Source organism: Rhineura floridana, chromosome 6, assembly GCF_030035675.1.
Source record: "Rhineura floridana isolate rRhiFlo1 chromosome 6, rRhiFlo1.hap2, whole genome shotgun sequence".
In the NCBI taxonomy this organism is placed as follows: Eukaryota; Metazoa; Chordata; class Lepidosauria; order Squamata; family Rhineuridae; genus Rhineura; species Rhineura floridana.
Genome location: NC_084485.1, coordinates 64,890,444 through 64,912,431, shown reverse-complemented (window position 1 = coordinate 64,912,431; position 21,988 = coordinate 64,890,444). Strand labels below are relative to the sequence as shown.

Sequence of the window (21,988 nt, the reverse complement as noted above, 5' to 3'; positions counted from 1 at the left end):
AACAAAATCAAGATTCAGCTATATTGGAGATAATATACATTTCCTCTGCTGCTCTTATCTCCTTGGTTTTTGTACTAAAACATTATGAAAAATGAAAAATACATCTTCACTTTGATATGTAATGAATAATTATCCTTCCAAGCAGAAGACCCCTTACCTTAGACTATTGCTATTACGTGCTTTCCTTTCATACTATGTAGCAACCTATTTTCTATAAACCATTTGATAGATTCCCCTAGCATTTCTGCCTTGACAAATGATCTTAATTAAATGACCCAAGCTGTGACCTTTACCTAGAAAATCCGTCATCTTAATTGACTTGGCACAGTTATTTCTGTATGCTTGGCCTTTTTTGGAAGGCTCTGCTTGGAAAGGCACAAGGTTCTGATTTTATATCACATTCCTACCAAAGTTTCTCCAATGATTTACAGCTCATGGTTTCTCTGGGAGAGCTAAACTATGGGCCTGGGTTTGGATGACATGCTAAGTCAAACTACAGCTTAGAACAATGCAGAGAACGACCAGGGAGGAGCAAAGCACCTGTAGTCTCCCCTCATGGAGTGGGGTGGTTGCATCCCAGCTCCAGGCACTCTTGGATGAGACCGATTATCTGGATCCATTTCAATCGGGTTTCAGGCCCGGTTTTGGTACGGAGACAGCCTTGGTCACCCTGTATGATGATCTTTGTTGGGAGAAAGACAGAGGGAGTGTAACTCTGTTGATTCTCCTTGATCTCTCAGCGGCTTTTGATACCATCGACCATGGTATCCTTCTGGGGAGGCTTGTGGATTTGGGAGTTGGAGGTACTGCCTGGCAGTGGTTCCGCTCCTATCTGGCAGGTCGTCTCCAGAAAGTAGTGCTTGGGGAGCACTACTCGACACCCTGGGCGCTCCAATATGGAGTCCACAGGGATCAGTTCTGTCCCCCATGCTCTTTAACATCTATATGAAGCCGCTGGGTGCTGTCATCAGGAGTTTTGGAGTGCATTCTCATCAGTACGCTGATGATACGCAGCTCTACTTCTCCTTTTCATCTTCTTCAGGTGAGGCTGTCAAGGTCCTAAAGCGATGCTTGGCCACGATAATGGACTGGATGAGAGCGAACAAACTGAAGCTCAATCCAGACAAGACTGAGATGCTGTTAGTAAATGGATCCCCTGACCAGTTGGATGTTCGACCTGTTCTGGATGAGGTTACACTCCCCCTGAAGGAGCAGGTACGCAGCTTGGGAGTCCTTCTGGACCCGTCCTTGTCACTTGAGGCGCAGGTGGCCTCGGTGGCACGGAGTGCTTTTTACCAACTTAGGCTGGTAGCCCAGCTACGCCCGTATCTGGACAGGGAACATCTTGCTTCAGTTGTCCATGCTCTGGTAACCTCAAGATTGGACTACTGCAGTGCACTATACGTGGGGCTGCCCTTGATTGAAAACGGTTCGGAAACTGCAGCTTGTGCAGAATGCAGCAGGCAGATTAATAACCAGGACCAAGCGGTCGGAACATGTGACACCGATTCTGGCCCGCTTGCACTGGCTGCCTATATGTTTCCGGGCCCGATTCAAGGTGCTGGTTTTAACCTATAAAGCCTTACACGGCACGGGCCCACAATACCTGATGGAACGTCTCTCCCGATATGAACCTACCCGTACACTGCGCTCAACATCAAAGGCCCTCCTCCTGGTGCCTACTCAGAAAGACGCCCGGAAGGTGACTACAAGAAAGAGGCCCTTCTCGGTAGCGGCCCCCGAATTATGGAACACCCTTCCTGACAAGGTACGCCTGGCGCCTACTTTACTATCTTTTCGGCGCCAGGTGAAATCCTTCCTCTTTGCCCAGGCATTTTAATATTCTTAGTATTTTAGTATTTGTATTTAATGTTGTAAAGATAGTTATGTTTCATCTTTTTTTCTCTAATTACTTTTGATTTGTATTTAATATGGGTTTATTATGTTAATCTCACTTTTGTTGTATGTTTAAATTGTTGATTTGATGATCAGGTGGTTTTTAGATTGAATGTAAATATATATATTTTTATCCAATGTACACCGCCCAGAGAGCCTTGCTATGGGCGGTATAAAAATTGAAATAAATAAATAAATAAATAAATAAAGGAGGCTGCACATTCGCAGCTAAGTCATGGTTTGGTTTAGTGTGATGTACAAAGCAGACTGTTGACTCAACAAAATCTTACCTTAATTTGAATTTCTAGTTTGAGTGAACCCCAATTGAAAATCACTAATTCATCTTACTTCCTTTGTAAATCATTTTAAAAACTTGTAGATGCTACCAAAATTCCTCTTTCAGTTGATGGCACAAGTAGTTACTGTTAGTTATAGCACTTCTCAAACAATTGCTTAATCCTTATTTATTTATTAATTTATTAAAATTATAGGGGGCCCCCAGGAGCCCAGGGTAGCAAACAACAAGAAATTTAAAAACTTAAAGCAATTCCAAAACAGATGCAAACTTAGAAGAGACATTCCATAATTGTTAAGACACTGGTTGCCCAGTAAGACAATGGTCTTGTACCCTTTGGAGGAAGGTCAGCGGCCTGGCCTGTAAAGCCTTTTTGAACAGCCCACCAGCCTTCTGCTGGTTTTCTTGGTAGCAGCACTTGGAGCACCAAAACAATAAAACAGTCACCTAGTTTCCTTTGCTGCTCCAGCATTCCATTGTCTCTTAAAACAGTCCACTGGTTGGGTGGCAATTAGAACAACCCAAACAAACCACCCATTGTTCTCTGCTGTTCTATCCCTTATTCTTATCTATCTATCTATCTATCTATCTATCTATCTATCTATCTATCTATCTATCTATCTATCTATACCGCCCCATAGCCGAAGCTCTCAACAATTAAAAACATTAAAAACAAATATACAAATTTAAAAAACACATTTTTAAAAAGCAATTTAAAAACACATGCTAAAATGTCTGGGAGAAGAGGAAAGTCTTGACCTGGCGCTGAAAAGGTAAGAGTGTTGGCACCAGGTGCACCTCCTCAAGAGGATCATTCCATAATTTGGGGGTCACCACTGAGAAGGCCCTCTCCCTTAGAAAACACTCAGTGATTTCTGTTGCTCTCAGGACAAGATTGCAAGTGATTCTCCTCCTCCCTAGAGGGAAGCATTAGAGAAGAGCTGAGTGCACTTGGCTCCACCATCATCTGACTCCTCCAAGCAGGCAGCAGGTGAATTTCAGGTAGTAAGAGAGAAGTCATGCCTGATTGGAGATAGGCCCTGAAGAGAGCGGGGTGACTGATGCTCTTTTTAGGGTTACCTATTTAGAATCTGCTGGTAAAGCTCCACCCCATTGCAGCCAAGTGATGGTGATGGTGTGTAAGCAGGACATATATGGGGTATACACACTCCCTATATGCCCAGGTCTAGTCTTTTCCAGACATGCCTCTCATGTGCTTGATAATGATAAAGTAAATATATCAGTTCACCTTAAGGTAGAGTGATTACTACAAGCTTCTGGGGGTGGAGAATGTGCCATGAAGGCATCATCATCTGTAAAAGTCAAACATGTTGTCTGTAATCCTGGACACTATGAACATTTCTATTTCAGTCCAGGATAAGCCCAGCAAGCCCTGAGGTTATTCCCCCCACCTCTTTCTCTCTCCAGAATCTTTCTCATTACAGAATAGCCACCTTATGAACTCCACTGTTTGGGGAAACATGGACCATGATGCTTGCTCATTGTTATATGTCTTTTAGAAGCCATCCTAATCAGATGTATTGGCTTCCGTGATGCAAAGGTGACTTGAGTAAAAAAATTAAATTATAATAATTTTTGACAGCATCTGACTGTGAATTCTGCTGACTTTTTGCTATATTATTACATCAGTGCTGGTGTACCTTTATAAAAAATTACCCTGAAAAAGAATTAAAAAGGCATTAGGAGTTCTAATTCAGTCAGCAATGGTGTTCATGGAACCAACATGTAATAGACAGAATGGGAAAGTCCCCTCACCTGACTTTCACTGCTTCACCCACCATCACTGCAGCCCCCTATGCCACATTCCACTGCTGTTATGGAGGATACACCAAACCTGAGGAGTGACTTTTTGAAGAGTGCAGGGCTACAGTAGAGAGAAGACAGGAAAGTCCCATTGAGTGAGCAGAGTTTCACTTGCACTACTCTGGATCCAAGCAAATAAACAATAACCTGGAATTAACATTGACAATGTGTTAAAAAAATTGTGTTAAATTTTTTTGTTTATCATGTTAACTTTTTGTAAGGTTAAATCAAATTTTCTTAATAGTAATAGTCAGTTGACTAAAATGACACCAGATAATTTGTGCCACTTGTGCTGATTTTATCTGTTAAACAAGTTGGATTTATGGTTGGGTCAATTTGCCATCTCAATTTGGATTTGTCCTAAACTGTGTTGTAATATTACCGTATTGCTAAATTTGACCAGTAATTACATTTTAGTTATAGGAAGAATGATTCTGATATTTGTTTCTATGCAGAAGGAGAAATTCATACTGTAGGTGGTTCACCATTTTATTATTATTATTATTATTATTATTATTATTATTATTATTATTATTATTATTATTGATATTATTATTATTAATAATATTAATATTATATTTATATCCCACCCTTCCTCCCAGCAGGAGCCCAGGGCAGCAAATGACCATTTTTAGCTCAAATGACCTGCCATCTTATATTCTTCTACTTAAGGAATGTTGTAAGCATATCACCTGCTTCGTTATTTTTGTTGTCATTTATTTCTCTTATTTTCTTTACAGGACTCCAGCATGAAGGGATATTCAGGGTATCAGGATCTCAGGTTGAGGTGAATGATATCAAAAATGCATTTGAGAGAGGTAAGAGTAGTTGTGTTTTGTATTGCGCAATTCTCAGCAATGCATCTACTTGCTTCTGAATTATCAATTTCAGAGACTTGAGAATGAAGACATAAATGAGGATAGTATTTTGTCTTTGACAGTATCCACATCTTAACCATGGCTGCAGGCAGAGTCCAATGCTCAACAACCTTTGGCATCTAAAATCACTTAAGCTTATGCTTCTTGTCACATCACCATATAAACTGTATTTGTAGTTGCACGTCTGCCATGTCAGATTGTATCCAAATGAGTGCCTCTCTGTTTGAAGGCACATGACATTTCCAGTCAGCCTTTTTTATTAATTATTTTATTTATGGTATTTTCAATTGCTAATGAACCCTATTTTCCTGAGACACTATGGCTTGGATCTTAAGGTAAGCTAACTTGTGGGAAATCATGGAAATAAAGTCTCCCCCCCCCGCATCCACCTGTACCACCCCCAAAGACTCCACAGAAAGTCAGAATCATCCTCAAGAATGTGGAATGGGGTGTAGACCCTTGACACACTGAAGAGTGTTTTGGGAGGTGCAGGTGGCTGCAGGGGGGAGGAAAGGACAGGAAATTTCTGTGAACTTTTCTTAGAATCCAGGCATATATACTTTAATCTAAACCTACTGCAGCTGAAATAAAGGGGTACTTTCAAGTCATTGTGTTTTCTCATCTTTCCAAAACATGGCATCTGCGTTCACCAGTCAGACTGAAGGGCTGCTTGTAACAACACACAATATTTTTCACTAAAAGTATTATACAGCCACGAGAGTGGCTGTATACTGTAGCCAGCATGGATTTTTCACATTCCACAATGTTAAATTGAAAATACCCCCCTGATGCTTCCGATAAGCTCATTTCAAAACAAAACCTTACAAAACTTACAGTCCTGAACTCAGAAACGCTTGCTTAACAACCCTGTAAATTTTCACGGTGATACACAAAACAGTCAGAGAGAATTGAGAGTTCAAAGTCTAAAATGTGGGGGGGGGGAATCCCAGATCCCTTTTGGTCTTTTTTCTGTCAGAGTTCTCATAATCTATTGAAATTCATTAAAAATCAGCCATGTTCACAGAGTACCTGTAATCCTGACATTGACCTTGCCCCATACTCTGATCTTCATCTTCTGCAGTTTAAAAGTTAAAAAAAATGCCTAGCTGATTTTTAATTAATTTAAGAAATTTTGGCTTGAACTCAATGATAATGTCAGGCATGCTCAGTAAGAACCAACCGTCAGTGTTCTAAAAGCCAGACTCACAGCTGCTGGTCTTGCCTAATCAGGGGGCCACACCCACACCAGACTTTTATTTCACTTTAGACAGTCATGGCTTCCCTCAGAGAATCCTGGGAAGTGTCGTTTGTGAAGGGTGTTGAGAGGCGACTCCTATTCCCCTGACAGAGCTGCAGTGGCCAGAGTGGTTTAACAGTCAGTCACTCTGACTGAAGGTCTGTGAGAGGAACAGGGCATCTCCTAGCCACTCTCAGCACCCTTCACTAACTACACTTCCCAGGATACTTTGAGAGAAGCCATGACTGCCTAAAGTGAAATAACAGTCTGGTGTGAATGTGGCCAGGGACAGCTTTGGTTTAAATTTGGGTAGGAGGCTTCATGTGCCTGCTGTAGAATAAAACGATGGGGGAAATGCTGAAAAGCAATGATACTGTTCACAATGTTTTCCTTTTGGAAAGGAAAGGGCCATCCCCTCCGCCCAGTGCCAACCCACCCAATCTCATCTCCTCCCTGCTGATCTTGTTTTAGCAGGGAGGAAGCAACATGATTAAAACAGTTGATAGAGTTGAGATAGTCACTTTAAATATGTCTGATTTACTTTGCAATTTTAGTGAAGTTTCCCATAGTAAATCATTTTCTTTTGTTTCTGTTTCTGTGAATATGTGAAGTACAGCAACATTTTGCAAAATTTACACTAAAAAAACTCCAAAAATAATTGTGGAATAATGGCACTGACTATTCTGCAGAATAGTCTCCAGTGGACCTCAGGAGTGTCTCAATTTGCACAAGATAAAACAGTGGGAGGTGAAATATATTCTACAAAATTGCTAGGTGTGCTCTATGTTTTCAATTGACTGTGCCCACCTTGCCTTAAATGAAGTAGTTTAAACATAGCAGGCTGAAAGCATGTATCTTGGGCAGGCTAAGCTTGTTTTTTTCCAACAGCTAGAGTCATTGCTGAAGTAGCAACATATTGTAATCAGTCTGATTTTACATCAAACTATAGTTTCAGATTCAACTGTTAATGCACCCAAAATAGAAATAGAACATAACCTCCAATTTGAAACACAAAAGGATGTCTTCACCATAATATGACACTGACCAATAAAAAGGCTTTGAAATTAATAAAAATAAATTTGACACAGGTTTCTAGGATGAATAATGAGAGAAATAAAAATTTCCCTGGATGCCAGTCCATCACGTGGGTAGTAGTCTGTCATCTGGTCCAAGGACAGGAAATGTGCTGACGTTTGCAGTCTGAGGGGGCGTCACTGGCCTGCAGACCCCAGTTCATTTCCTGTCCTGGTCCAAGGCAGCCGCATCAGAACTACTCTCCATGTGAGTTTTTTGCTTAGGGGTTAACTCCTTATGTTTTTGCTTCCCCTTTTTATTTAAGGGCTAGGGGGATGGAGATTCTTCCCCCCATCCCCTTTTTCTTCAGACTTTTTAGGGGTCTTTAAAATTTTTGGCACGAACGGGCACCATCTTGTTGGGCTCCACTGAACCACATGTTCGGGAGCCTGCCCAGGCCAAGAGGGGGGTATATCGCCCCTGAGGGGTCCCCCCTCTTACCGCCTCTCCGTTGACTTGCCAGGGTGGTGTGGCGGCGGTCCTTCCCCACGGCAATGCTCCCTGTTGCGGCTGCAGCTGCTGCCAGGGGAGCCGCCAGCAGACGGGATCAGTTCCTCGCTGCGGCTGCAGTCTTTGCAAGGGATCCGGCTGCCCGGCGGATCCACTCTACCTTCCCTTTCCAACCTCAGTGCTTTTGTTGAAGCCGACGATCAGCTGGCCGGTGGGTCCTCCGCACCCCGCCAGCACCAGGCGGCACAGTGGGGCCAGGAGTTTTTTCCGCCGGCCAGCAGGGTCTGTGTGGCTCGCCGGCGCACATTCTGCTCGGCCTCCAGCTGCCTGGCCTGTCAGCAGACAGATTGCCAACGGGCCGCTGCTTCCGCCTCCCCCCAGCCTCCAGCTGGCTGGCCGCCCGACACAACCGCTTCCCATGTCTTCATTAAGGAGGGAACAGATCGCTTAGCCTGCAGCGCCCCCTCCTGGTTTTAAAAATATAAAAAAATGAAAAAATCTCACCTTCCAGGTGAGAACCAACGGTTCATTTTCTAGATTAGATTCTCTGTAGAAACCAGAGCTTGGAAAAGTTACTTTTTTTGAACTACAACGCCCATCAGCCCAATCCAGTGGCCATGCTGGCTGGGGCTGATGGGAGTTGTAGTTCAAAAAAGTAACTTTTCCATGCTCTGGTAGAAACAACATTAACACAGGAAAGAAGCAAAGTAAGAAGAACACCAACAAACATACAAAAAATGTAATTATCCATCTTTGGAGATGCAGTCCTGATTGCAGGTGTTGCCACCACTCACCATATGCTCAGAGGCACATGTTACCAAATTCTTCCAAGCTACACAGGAAGTGGATTGGACTGTGAAAGACCAACCCAAGTTGTGTTTGCTTTTTGACAAATTTGTAGGGCAGTCCAATATCTCAGAGAGGAGGTCAGGTCTCCTGCTCCCCTGGTGCATTCACTATAGCTGCCCAATTTCCCTGCTTTTTAAAGTTTGATAGAAATATCTGTTGGCCATAGGTATGTTCCTAAACCACAAGGTTTTTTGCCTATTAGTGAATCTACCTAGTATAAACCGAGAACGATGTCAAAGATCCACTGGTTAACAGTACATATGTGTGTAATTTTATCAGCCATGAGGTTATTGAGATTGCTGTGCCTAAGAATAAAAGATTATCTGTAAGGGTTCAAGGAAATTTTTTTGTGGGTGCTGGGTGAATGAGCATGTCAGACATAAAAGGTCACACTTTATAGATGACTTATTAAAGGCTGCTTAGAGAAAACAGACAGCGAATAACATTGATTTTTCTCATTTCGTCTCTCATGGCCATGTCAAAGCCAAAGAGGTACTAAACGAAGCAAGTTAACAATAATGTCTGTGAGTTTATTACTTCCTCAAGACCCCTTGGTGAGAGTTAATATTGGGGATAATGCTAATTCATACTGGCCTATTTATTATCCTCTGTGATGTTAAGATAATAGCCAAACCTCATGAAGGCTTGCCCCATCATCAAATCTGATTATGTCCAATAGCAAGCTTTCCATGCATATCTTTCTTTTGTCTCTGGCCAATATCAAACCTATAAACTCCAGCAGATTAACAATCAGGCCAGATACCTGTGTGCTTGTTAGCTTTGTCAGTCTAGCACCACCTATCTTCCAAGTTGTGGATGGCTGGTAATTGGGATTTTTCTCAGTTGCCTCTAACAGAAGCACTGTTAACTCATATATGCCAGGAGAGTGAAGAACCTACATTTTGCAGCTTGGTCCCTGTTACTCTATGTAATCATGTTAACCTTATGTTGGTTGGCTTTTTGAAGGGGGCTGAGAGGTGTTACTTACCCTGTGTAGTTATGTTTAACATTACGTTGAATGCCTGCTTCTAGGGAGAGAGGTGTTCAAAATTATTGTAGGATACACATTGTGAGCCACTTGGGCTCCCGCCTATTATTTCTCCCTATCTGGGATTCATTCTTCTAATAGATGACTTGATATTTTGTATTTTAAAATGCAGTTTTGCTGTTTGTTCTCTTGTTCTTGTTTTGTGGTAACCAGGGGAGGATCCATTGGCTGGAGACCAAAATGACCATGATATGGACTCAATAGCAGGAGTTCTAAAGCTCTACTTTCGTGGGCTAGAACATCCCCTTTTCCCCAAGGAAATCTTTCATGACCTGATCGCCTGTGTTAGTAAGTAACACAAGGATGAAATGAATCAGTTGATGATAAGGCAAATAAATATAATAAAAAAGATGAGTGACCTTATCAAGTGAAAAAATGAGTAGCAAATCACAGAGGTGCAAAAATCTTTAATATTGCATAGATGCAATTTTGAAGCAGAATTGTTGTGCGGGAGATATGTTAAAATAACAATTTTAAAGTGTTTATAACTTGTATGTAAACAATAAAAAATGTTAACAACATTAACTGATGCAAAAATATTTATGGGTTGTAGCCAACTTAAGTTTTACTCAGAGTATATCCATTGTAATTAATGGACCTAGGTTATTCATATTAATTTCAGTGAGTCATCTCTGAGTAGGACTAACACTGGATACAACCCTATGAATCTATCCCCTACAAAAATCAAATACGTTAAGAATTCTGCCTGAAGAAGAGCATGTCTGGCAAAAAATGCATGAGGATAAACCAACTTCTACAATATGTTAAATACAGATTTTTGCACCTTTTGATGTACAACATGTTTTTCCCTCCGTGCTTGGTGCCCCCACAAAATTCAGTTAATGATAACATCTTACACAGTACAGCCTTTTTGTATACTCTAGGAAACTTGCTCATTATCCATCCTCTATGTCTCTACAAAATCTCCTCTCTTCACCCCCCGGCACTTGTAAGACTTAAGCTATCTCTTTAAAACCATATTGCTCCTTCTCAGAACATTCTCTAATCCTTTGACAGTATCTCAAGGAAAACAAGTAAGAGACTTGAATTGTAAAAGGTTGTCTTAGAGCCAACTACGATTGTATGCACCAGTTTGTTACTAAGGTTGCAGTGTTAAATGCAAGTCCAGAGTTGGAAAAAGGACCTCTTTCTATTTGTGTCTCAATAGCACTGACCCTCTGACAGTTATGTCATCAATATGTATAGTTGCTTGTTTTATTATTCATTGTAAATGTTTTATATTCATCTAGGAATTCCATAGCAGTTAATATATTAAAACAACTAATAAAATGCCAGGGAGGTGTTATATTAAAGACAAATTGAGTAACAAGGAGGTTCACTGTAAAAGGAGCCTCCTAATAGTTTGTCTTGCTCTTTTAAACTTTTTTTTATTGGCCTTGCTGTCTTTATGGTTTGAAGACCTAGTAGGTACAATGTGTCTTGGGTTGTATATATTTTTAGAAAGCCAGCAGCTGTGTCTTTTGGGGGGCTGGTTACCTTCCATAACTATAAGGGTTGTTCCTTAATGGTGTTTCTGTGCAGAATATAGAAAATGACTTTAACTTAAGTTGTTAACTTACAACTTTGTCATTTCAAGGATGCTTAAAAAAAAGATGTTCTTGTGACTCTGAGTTTGCAATGAACTCCTCCTGACTCATTCGAAGAGCAAACAATGAATCCATTGTCCGAGTGTAAGAAAGTCCATGATGGAAACAGCCTTTGAAGTAGCACGTAGGAGAGCTCCTTTTAGAAGGATCTGTGGTTTCATTCTCTCAGCAAATAAGTCTACACAGTTTAACTCCTGTTAGATGAAAAGAGCAGTCTGTTGCCAAATAATTCTGGACTTCCAGAGCCAAGGATTTATGCTGCCCACTTTTTCCCATTAGACTGCTATAGACAGAGCTCTTTACCTCACCCTTCAGTTATGTTAATCTATCTGTGGAATACTATGCCAAAGGTTTCCTTAAAACACCCACCTTACTAAGCTAGCTGTAATGGGCTATTGTGTTGTGGCAAGTGCAGCATACAACATTCAATTCTCTCATTCTGCATGGACCCTGATGATAGATTTCACATTCTCTGCTTTGAAATACTTTTTCCGGATCAGACTGGAAATCCTCCCTGAGTCATATTCTGTGCAATATTTCATAAAAGTTTTCAAGAAGTGGTCAGCCCTTTCTCATGCAAATTCCTTTTGTTATTTTATTTATTTATTATTTTATTCGATTTCTATACCGCCCACAGCCCGAAGGCTCTCAGGGCGGTGCACAACATAGGATAGAATACAATAGAATCACAAAAACAGTAAAAGCATACATATTAAACAATTAAACAACCTGATAAACATTAAAAGCTAAAAGATAGATTAAAATGCCTGGGAGAATAAAAAGGTTTTAACCTGGCGCCGAAAAGATAAAAGTGTAGGCGCCAGGTGCACCTCATCAGGGAGACTGTTCCATAATTTGGGGGCAACCACCGAAAAGGCCCTAGATCTTGTTACGACCCTCCGAGCTTCTCTGTGAGTCGGAACTCGGAGGAGGGCCTTAGATGTTGAACGTAGTGAATGGGTAGGTTCATATCGGGAGAGGCGTTCCGCTAGGTATTGTGGTCCCGCGCCGTGTAAGGCTTTGTAAGTCAAAACTAGCACTTTGAATTTGGCCCAGAAACAGATAGGTAGCCAGTGCAAACGAGCCAGAACAGGTGTTATATGTGCGGACCGCCTAGTCCTCGTCAACAGTCTAGCTGCTGCGTTTTGCACTAGCTGTAGTTTCCAAACTGTCTTCAAAGGCAGCCCCACGTAGAGCGCATTGCAGTAATCCAATCTAGAGGTTACCAGAGCATGCACAACTGAAGCGAGGTCGTCGCTTTCCAGATAGGGACGTAGCTGGGCTACCAACCGAAGGTGGTAGAACGCATTCCGTGCCACCGAGGCCACCTGCGCCTCGAGAGACAGGAATGGATCGAAAAGAACCCCCAAGCTACGGACCTGTTCTTTCAGGGGGAGTGTAACCCCATCTAGAACAGGTTGAACATCCACCATCTGGTCAGAGAAGGCGCTCACCAACAGTGTCTCAGTCTTGTCAGGATTGAGCCTCAGTTTATTAGCTCTCATCCAGTCCATTATCGCGGCCAGGCAACAGTTCAGCACATTAACAGCCTCACCTGAAGAAGATGAAAAGGAGAAATAGAGTTGCGCGTCATCAGCATACTGGTGACAACGCACTCCAAAGCTCCTGATGACCGCACCCAGCGGCTTCATGTAGATGTTAAAAAGCATAGGGGACAGGACCGATCCCTGCGGGACTCCACAATGGAGAGTCCAGGGTGTCGAACAATGCTCCCCAAGCCCTACCCTCTGGAGACGGTCCACCAAGTAGGAGCGGAGCCACTGCCAAGCAGTACCTCCAACTCCCTTGTTGCCCTTTCCCTCCCATTCCCCCCATTAAGGGCTACTGCACAAAAGGTTCTGTGAAGAAATGTCTATATGTTCATCATGTGTGAAGCTTACACACATGTCTGTTTTAATTCATGTGGCATCTTGAAGTGTTACAAATGGCAGTAAGTTCCCAATGCAGGTACATATGATAAAATAGACTTTAGTGCAACCTTCACACGTTACAGCCCCACACTGGATTTTTCCTACATCTGTATAAATGCAGTTCTCAAAGCAGCAAAGTAAAGTTTGCATGGATGCTGCATTGTCATTTACTGTGTGGTTAAACAGCAATTTCTACTCTTTTTCCTCCTTCCCTCTAGCAATGGACAATCTGCAAGAGAGAGCTCTGCACATCCGAAAAGTCCTCCTGACTTTGCCTAAAACCACTTTGATTGTAATGAGATACCTCTTTGCATTCCTCAATCAGTAAGTATTCTTCAAGTGCCACAGAGGGATCTGTAGTGTTGGTTTGCAGGGTAAAAATTGTAGAGTTGGAGGGCCTTGCTTGGTTCAAGAAGGTCAGATCTGAAGCTTCCCCAACAGATTGCTGTCCAGTTTTTACTTGAAAACCTCTAGCAAGAGAGAGCCCACCCCCCCACCCACCCCCACACAATGGTGACTGGTTCCATTGTCAAAGTGCTCTTAGCATTAAGAACGTCCTCCTAATGATCAGCCAAAATCTACCTTCCTGTGACTGAGTGTAATTTGTATTATACAGAGTAAAGGTAAGTTTGCCCAGGAGTTTTCCATGGTTCTGCTTGATGTTTCACTGCAGTCCAGAAGCAAACAGTACCCATCAGAAGGACTTTTATATGTCCTTCCTGCATACGAACCAGCCCTCATGCTGTTGCTGTTCCCCCACCTCACCCTCTATGCTGTTGCGCATGCTTCCACAGGATGGGTGCTAGAAGTAGACAAATGCCGTTTGACAGGAGTAAGATGTATTCAATTGGTGCTTCAGAGGTGACAGAGGGGAAACTCACATGCAGACATCCCCCTTCTTCTGTCTTCTTTTAGGACTGTCATTGGAGAATTGATGTGGTTTTGGGTAGCTAATGATAGATGCTTAATGGGAGTAAGTTGCTAATTATCCATGAGTAAGCAAAAGATAGCATGGAAACTTGTTTTCATAATCAAACCCAAGTACGTATTGCCCCAGATAAATTCAGGGTCATATCTAAGGGATCTTTCCTTCATGTGTTTCATCTGATACTAGGCCAGTTCAACCTGATTGGTGATGCCATCTGTTGAAGAAGAGTAGTAAGTAATGCCATTGTTGTCGCCCTGGCAATGTAGGTCTGAGAAGAAAGAAGACAGCTGGTTTTCTAACTAATTACATTAGAATACACTTTCTTAGCACTGTGGATTTAGGTGGAGATGCAAAAGATTACACTGGTGCTGGTTGTACATTTCCTCCTTCTTGAAATCAAAGTTATTTGGGCTAGAGCAGTGCCTTTTACAGAGCCATTTCCACAGCCTAATCCTAAAGACATGGGGTCAGTACTAGCAAATGCCCCTATTAAAATCCATGGCATGTACATTGTGTATGCTGATGTAGTCTGAGATGACAGCATCAGATTTATTCCTTGATCAGCCATTTCAGAAAATGGCCAGTTTGGAGACTGTGCTGTTGTCAGCATCTGTTCATTTTACCATGATTACCTATTATGTGACAATCTTCAGATTAGTGATAAAGAGATTTTAGTTGTGCATGTGCTTCAGTCATTCAAACTCTGAACAAAACTGAGTTCCTGATCACTTAAGTGTAAAGCATTTGTCTCCTTTTACTTGACGTCTGTGTGCTTACCCCAGCTTCCCCGCATCTCTAAATAACACTTGTATTCTTACTGTAGGAAGAGGCAGTCATCTTGTGGTAGAAAATCAGTAGTGTGTGTGTATGTACTTCATACTGTTTCTTAATGGAAAATATGGCATATAATAAAAAGCCAACATGTGGGGTTTTTTTCTTGTTCAGGTAGCATTCTATTGGCAAAAATAATCATGGCCATTATTGCTGTTACCTGTCTTTAAATGGAAATCTTGCTAAAATAGCTAACTTTTAGGGATATATATCATTCTAGGGTACTGGATAATTTTTGTTCAGATGAAATAAGCCTATCTTGAGTCTTCGTGTGGTATTGCTTTGGAAAACAATGAGGTCTTTATTGCAGTCTGGAAAATTCAAAAACATATCCCCACAAAGTGTGCCACTGTCCTGCCACCCGTCCAGATACTTTTAGATAGGAAAGACAACACTTCCTGCAGTTCACAAATAGAAACTTTCCACAGCAGTGTTAGGAAATTCTTCCATGCCTTGGGATCCCCATTTCTCAGATGCCGTTTCTAAAGTCATTGAAGTGAATGGCTGCTTCCGCCCTTAATAGTGTCTCATTATTCAAAGAACTGGACTAAAAAACAGTGCATGTTTCAAGATGAATTATCCAGGCATCTAATAACTCTGTTTTGTGCTTAACAGGGGCCCTGAAATGCCCAAATTAACGGATTCATTTTTAAGATTTAATCACACAAACCTGTTGGTTAAGACAACTGTATTAGTATGGAGGAAACTCATTCTTCCAATAGGTAACTTTACAGTTGTTTTAAATAAGGGGCACTCAAACATTGGAAGGAAGGAGTTTGTTTTTATAATACTGTGTATGAATGTGAAGGGCTGATGGCTAGGTGCTAGATATTGGATGTTGATAGCTAGTAAAGTTCATTCTTCACACATAAATAGGCAGTTACTGAGCCTGCCCCATCAGTAAGGTGTATAGAGGGGGAGGGAGTTGCAATATAAAGCATGTGATAACATACCCAGTTAAAATCAACCTTTATACTTGAACACTTTCTCAGTTAAAAGCTTATTTCCACTTATCAAGTAGGTCTATGCAGAAACTTAGTGAAATTCTTTCAAAGGAAGCTGAGATTCTAGCCGCCTTTGGTCATTTGCCTGAAACATGTAGGGGCTAAATATTTGTGTAGAGGGGCAGAGGTATGCATGCATACATGCCCCACCCCTGCATATGAATTCCTCTCAGACCCTTGTGCTTTGAACACAGATCTCTGACAGGAACTCTATGTGGGTTTTGCTGAACATACTTAGAAGCCTCTGCACGATGGGAAACACTAATAAGGCAGGCATCCCAACTGCAGAAGTTTCCATGTGCATTCAGGGAAATGCACATAGAAGCCCTCTTCAGATCTTTATGCTCAGACAAAGGTTTGAGGGAAGCCCACTTGCACAGGGACATTGGATTGCATGTGGCCCCCTTCTACATAGATGTAAGCCTCAGAGGATCAGGTGAATGCTTATAGAAGGGTTCTGATGAGCCTTGGTGGAAGGAAAGCTGCATAAATATGGGGCAAAAGACCTCTTCTTCTGAGATCTATAGGTTAAACAGCAGCACTTGAATTTGCTTTGGCAAATGCAGACATAATTTCCAAATAGCCATAGTCAGGTGGGGTTGGTGAGGTCCATCAACCTTTCAAAAAAAGTTGTCCCTATGAGCCTTGTTTGTTTAACTGCAAACATTTTCACCGTGTCACACTGACTAATGCTCAAAATGCCCATGACTGACATTCCATTTTGAATGTTGGCAGGTCATTTTAGTGTTCTCAGCAGTTCTTGGGCAGCTGGAAGGAGAGATAAATGTTGGCTGTGAGGAAGGGTGCAAATGGAAAAAGTCAGAGGGGTGTGTTGGTTGCCAGGTTCTTTACAGCCTTGTGCTGTGAACCATGTGGCACCATGGCTCAGTCACACTTTCATCTGCTTCTTGGCTGGATATGAGGTGTTGCTTCTGCAGCTGCTATCCAGGCAGGGTGCATTGAACAAAATGCCAAGAAATAAATCCCTGGCAACAACATTCAATCTGCATGGAGAATAAGCCTCCTTAAAAGGGAACTAGATGATGATTCTTCCCAACACACATGTGCATGCACACTTTTAACAAATGCCCTATGTGTTAATTGAAGGCATGTTCAGAAAATGGAAAAGGTACTGGTTGCTTAAAAAAGAAATCATTGTGGTAGTCAGCAGGGAAGTCCTCTGAATATGCATTCAGTGCAAATTGTCAGAGAAAGATCATCTACGCAAACAAAACAGAAAAATTGTCAGTTCCTTTGATAAATACCATCACTGTGTAGGGTGGTGATCATTTTTCCTAAGCCACCTCAAGATATTCTTGCCACATTAGATTAAGTTTTAAAATCTTAGCAGGCAGAGCTAATCCCCCTTCATTTTGGCAATTCATTCTGTACTGAGAGTTGTAAATATTGTTGCTCATAATTCACCCTCTTCCTCTCATTCCTTCCCTGTCTTCTGCAGTCTATCTCAGTTCAGTGAAGAGAATATGATGGACCCCTACAATTTAGCCATCTGCTTTGGGCCCACGCTGATGTCAGTGCCTGAAGGCCATGATCAGGTTTCCTGCCAAGCACATGTCAATGAGCTCATCAAAACTATAATCATACAACATGAGAATGTCTTCCCAGGACCAAGAGAACTGGAGGGCCCTATATACACCTTGGGTGGAAGCACTGAGGATTACTGGTACGGTAGGAGGTAATGGGTAACAAGTGAACGGGGCATAGAGTTAGATTATAGTCATTTTCCTGTTTCAAATGCTGGTCCTAGAATTTATCCTGTTTCTGAGTCGTATATTGAGCAAAGGCAAGATGGCTGTAATTCAGAGTCCTAAGTACAACAGAGTTTTTCTACCCTAAACATGCAGGCCTTGAGGATTCAGAAAGCATCTTGTATGACTGTGCTTCATTATACTGAAGGATAATGTCCATGAAACTGTCTGTAAGGGCGTTATGGTAATTGCCGTAATCTGTTGGTGAAAGCTGCACAGCAGACACATTGCCTGAATTCATCACTGACATTCCTCTCGTTTTTCTGCATGTCTTGAGCGACTTTACTTCAGAGACAAGGTCAATAGCAGCTGAACTTAGAAAGCTGCAGTTTGGGTTAATTTCAGGGCAACAGCAACAAGGGGGAAAATTTGAAACCTTCATTTCTCTCCAGCCCACCACCCAGGAGGCCTGGCTGCGCATTCAGTCTGAAGCTCACATCTGCAAACAATTCAGCTGGAGCAGCTCCTGTCGGGGGAGGGGGTTGCTTGGAAAGAGCATCAGTTGCAGTAGAGGAGCAGCCGGTTGCTCTTGCCCACTATTTCACTGAAAAGAAGAATGTCAAAATGACACACTTGGTTGCACCATGATCAAAATGACCCCTTTCCTTTGAATTACTATGCCTAGTGCAGACACTGAGTCCTAAGCTGCAAAGTATTTCCTTGTATTCATATTTCCAAAAAATGAAGCCTTTACTTCCTTTCATTTGCTACTGATTGTAGTTTTATTTTGTTTAGTTTACCCTATCCTGTTGTTTCAGGACCCAAGTCAGTCACAAAATGACCACAAGACTTAAAAATGTGCTTCTGCTAGTGCCTTTATAAAGGTATTTTGTAGAGGTATTTTCAGCTGGGAAAGGGGTCTAGAAATGAGTGTCTTGGTATTTCAGCAGCTGGAGTTTAACAGAACATCTAAACTCATGGAACATATTTGAAGAAATCAAACTTACCTACTTTGGACATGGGCTGTGAAGTTCCTGGCAAACTTTTGTGATGATAAAAATTACTCATTATAAAAGACTTTGGGGAAATAGACAATCTACAGTGATGGACAGTTGAAGATCCTTCTTGTACTGGAATAGAATTAAATCGTATGAAGGAATTTGCCAAGAAATCTTAAATGATATTGTTATAAAGTTTTCTAGCTGTAACCTTCTTTCTGGAGACATATTATCTGTATTTATATTTTTTAATTTTATGAAAATAAAAAATTGTTATATAAAAATAAATAATGATGGAAATATAATCTGATAACAGTATAAAATACCTAATATGGTATTTAAAATGGCTTGCAAGCAAACTCTTGATGAAAGGCTGCTTCAAAAGCAATTTGGTTCTATTATTCTCCATGGTTTAGACCAGGTTTATGTCCTACAACATAAGATTCTCACATCCAGTCCTGAAGTATCTCATTGCATCCTTCTTTCTTTTTTTTATCACAATTTGATTGCTGTCCAAACAATATAAAGGGTATGAGGTGGAGGGTTTAAAACTTGTTGGATCAGATGAGATCACAGGTTCAAATAATTAGGGATCTCCTGATTTAAGTGTTTTCTTCTCCTTGGTTTGTGACGGGGTGTGTGTGGCAAAAATGGTGGCAGAGGACGTATTCTCCAGATAGGACCTCGAAATGGTAGCCTGCTGGATTAAATAATAATAATGGTCCTGCCAAGTTGCCCGATTTTCATTGGGACACATGTTTTGCATCCTTTTAAGTGTGAATGTGAAAAGCCCCTTAAACATTGCAGGTATTCTGCTTTTTTCTTTTTTGTTACTACGTCTTTTTGTCTCATCAGTGGGTGGACTTGGGTGTCCATTTCATTTTCTACAGTGAGCTGACTTTCCATTCACTTCAGATGTCTGTGTGCACCACAATCCATTTGCATGGTTCAACATTTCTGGGACAAACTAGTGAGAAGTTTCGATGTTGGGAAACCTTGGGAAATGAATTTGCCTGCATGCTACAAGACCAGGATGCATGCAATTATACAACACAGGGTGATCATGGGGGTGATAAGAATCATTGTGTTTGTAGAAAAGCACTTGATCATATGAATTTATCCTACATCTCTTCGTTTCAAGGTGAAGGAGTTCAGTCCATCAACTTAACATGCAGAATAATTGAGCTGGTAGTAGTACCATCTTTGGGAAGTGGTCATCACCAGAAATTCTTCATAAGAATTGTAGGATTAAGTAATACTGTGTAGAGGGTTCTGAACCTCGGAGGTTTGCATGTGGCAGAGGGGTCCCCTAGTGACTAAGCTAGTTCTCTCAAAACATTGTAACAACATTTCTTGTCTTAAATTCTGCCTCATTACAGCATAAAAATGGCCACATAAAAGTTAGAAAGACAGTATCTCTTTCAACCAAGGAAAAGAATTCTGAATGAGAGTTGAGCTTTTGGGGGTGGAGGAACAGGAATGAGATCATATCTTTCCACTGTACATTAGTACACTTTTGTTATATGCTACATTATCTCAAAATCTCTGAAACTTTTGACTTTAAATGCTTTATTAAGCTTCAAAAATATAGGAAGACTGCCTGACATTTCCTAACATGCAGATTCTAGATGCGCTAAAAAGCTGCGGTCTTATATGGATTAACTGTAATGAGATGCTCAATTTTGTTCAATATGCATGCAAACACTTTTATAAATAGCAGTAGGTCAGTTAATTCCTTAAACAAATGGTATGAAGCGTATAACTGTAAGCACATTTGGGGCTGTCAGAGTCCAAAATCCAATCTACCAATATACACAAATAAATTTTTAATTTTTATATTGGTTCTATCATAATAGGCCAAAATTGTGCCTTTTAATTAATATTGAGGTATTTCTAAATGTCTGAATTGTCATAGCCATTTTTCCCCTTCTGTCCTAATAGATTACACTAAGGTCCCTGTCCTTCCCAATTTTTAATTTCTTTGTTTTTTAAAAATGGATTTTTGGAGGAGGATGGTTGTTTCTTTTGAAGAGTTCTTTCTTTTTGGTGCAGAGAGACTAACTACTTTTTTGGTTTAGGGGAGAGATTTATTGCCCATTTAGTTTTTTTCCTGTGAAATTGGAATTTTGTGGCATCCACAACAATTTCTTACATCTCCAGATGTTCAAAAAGGTTGAGGAAGGGCATCACAGACTTTGTCTTTCCTTCCAGCTGCACTGTATGGGCACTCAGCATGTCAGAATACTTCCTTACCAGGCAAGGGGTGGCATGAATGGGAGGCCTATGTGTGCTTCCTGCCTAGGCTCTACACACACACTTGTATCCAATGTAGCTCTAAATCAGGGTCCTGTTAGCGCAGTGGGACTTTCTCTTCTCTCTTCCCCTGCATGCTCCCTAAATCTGTTGTAGGGGTTCCCCTAAACCTCCAGAGCAGATTTGGGGAGAGTGTGGGTGCATGCAGGAGGAGGAGAGGGTGGAAATCATGTTGCGCTAGCAGTAATTCAAGTTATTTGAATACCACCCACACTGTCTTTCCTTACCCCATTAAGGCACAGATGATAAGCTTAGAACTTCCTTCCTTGACCCAGGGGAGAGGAGGAAGGCTACATCAGGATATGGAAGTATACGCAAACCTTCCAATCCCCAAAATATCCTGGTTGGATGAACAAGGGGAACAGGACACACTTATTCCCTATCTCTGGATGTCTCTGCATTGAATGCATTGTGCCTGTGGTGGGCTGGATAAAATACATAGCATGTATTATGTTAAGGGTCTAATACTTTTTCAAAACTTGTTTCAAGTAGCCTCTGTATTCTTAAATGCTTCTGGGGCCCAATAATCTAAGATAGCAGCTTAGTGAAATTTTAAAATGGGAAACACAAACGTACGAGCAGGAGGAGAAAAAAACTAAATAGGAGAAAATAAACCTATTTTTCTTGATAGAATCCTAGAGTTGGCAGAGATCTCAAAGATCTTCTAGTCCAGCCTCCTGACAATGTAGGAAATCTACTGCTACAGCATGACGGGTGTCTTTTTATTATTATTTGGGGGGATTGGAATTCAGACCAACATAACTGAAATATTAATTCGTCTATTCTGACCCTTGGGCCTGACATTGTGTGTATAGAATGAAACCATTGGTTGGTTGGTTGGTTGGTTTAGTTTACTTTATGAATTGCCTAATAAAAATATTCTCTAGGCAGCATACACAGTAAAATAGATGAAATGAAAACAACCATGCAACAACTCAATAGAACCATAAATCAATAAAACTGATCCAGCATTAGATGGAATTTGGTCATAAAATCTGGTATAGGCAGACACAAATAAAAAACCCAGCAAAAGGCAGCCCAGCTACAAAAGCTAAAATCTGGCCAAATGGCCATTATTCTGTGAATACCATAATAAAATAATATCAATAAAAGATT

General features: G+C 41.2%; 1 protein-coding gene across 6 annotated transcripts in view; it reads left to right on the top strand.

Moving 5' to 3' along the window:
* The window catches only part of SRGAP2 (SLIT-ROBO Rho GTPase activating protein 2), a 332,663-nt gene that overhangs the window by 280,178 nt on the left and 30,497 nt on the right, over window positions 1-21,988 (top strand). For 3 of the 6 annotated variants that reach the window (XM_061632118.1, XM_061632116.1, XM_061632117.1), the window contains exons 15-18: window positions 4,756-4,833; window positions 9,705-9,839; window positions 13,308-13,413; window positions 17,312-17,536. In XM_061632118.1, the coding sequence (XP_061488102.1) occupies window positions 4,756-4,833; window positions 9,705-9,839; window positions 13,308-13,413; window positions 17,312-17,536 (544 nt within the window). The other 3 variants (XM_061632120.1, XM_061632121.1, XM_061632119.1) reach the window with 3 other exon arrangements.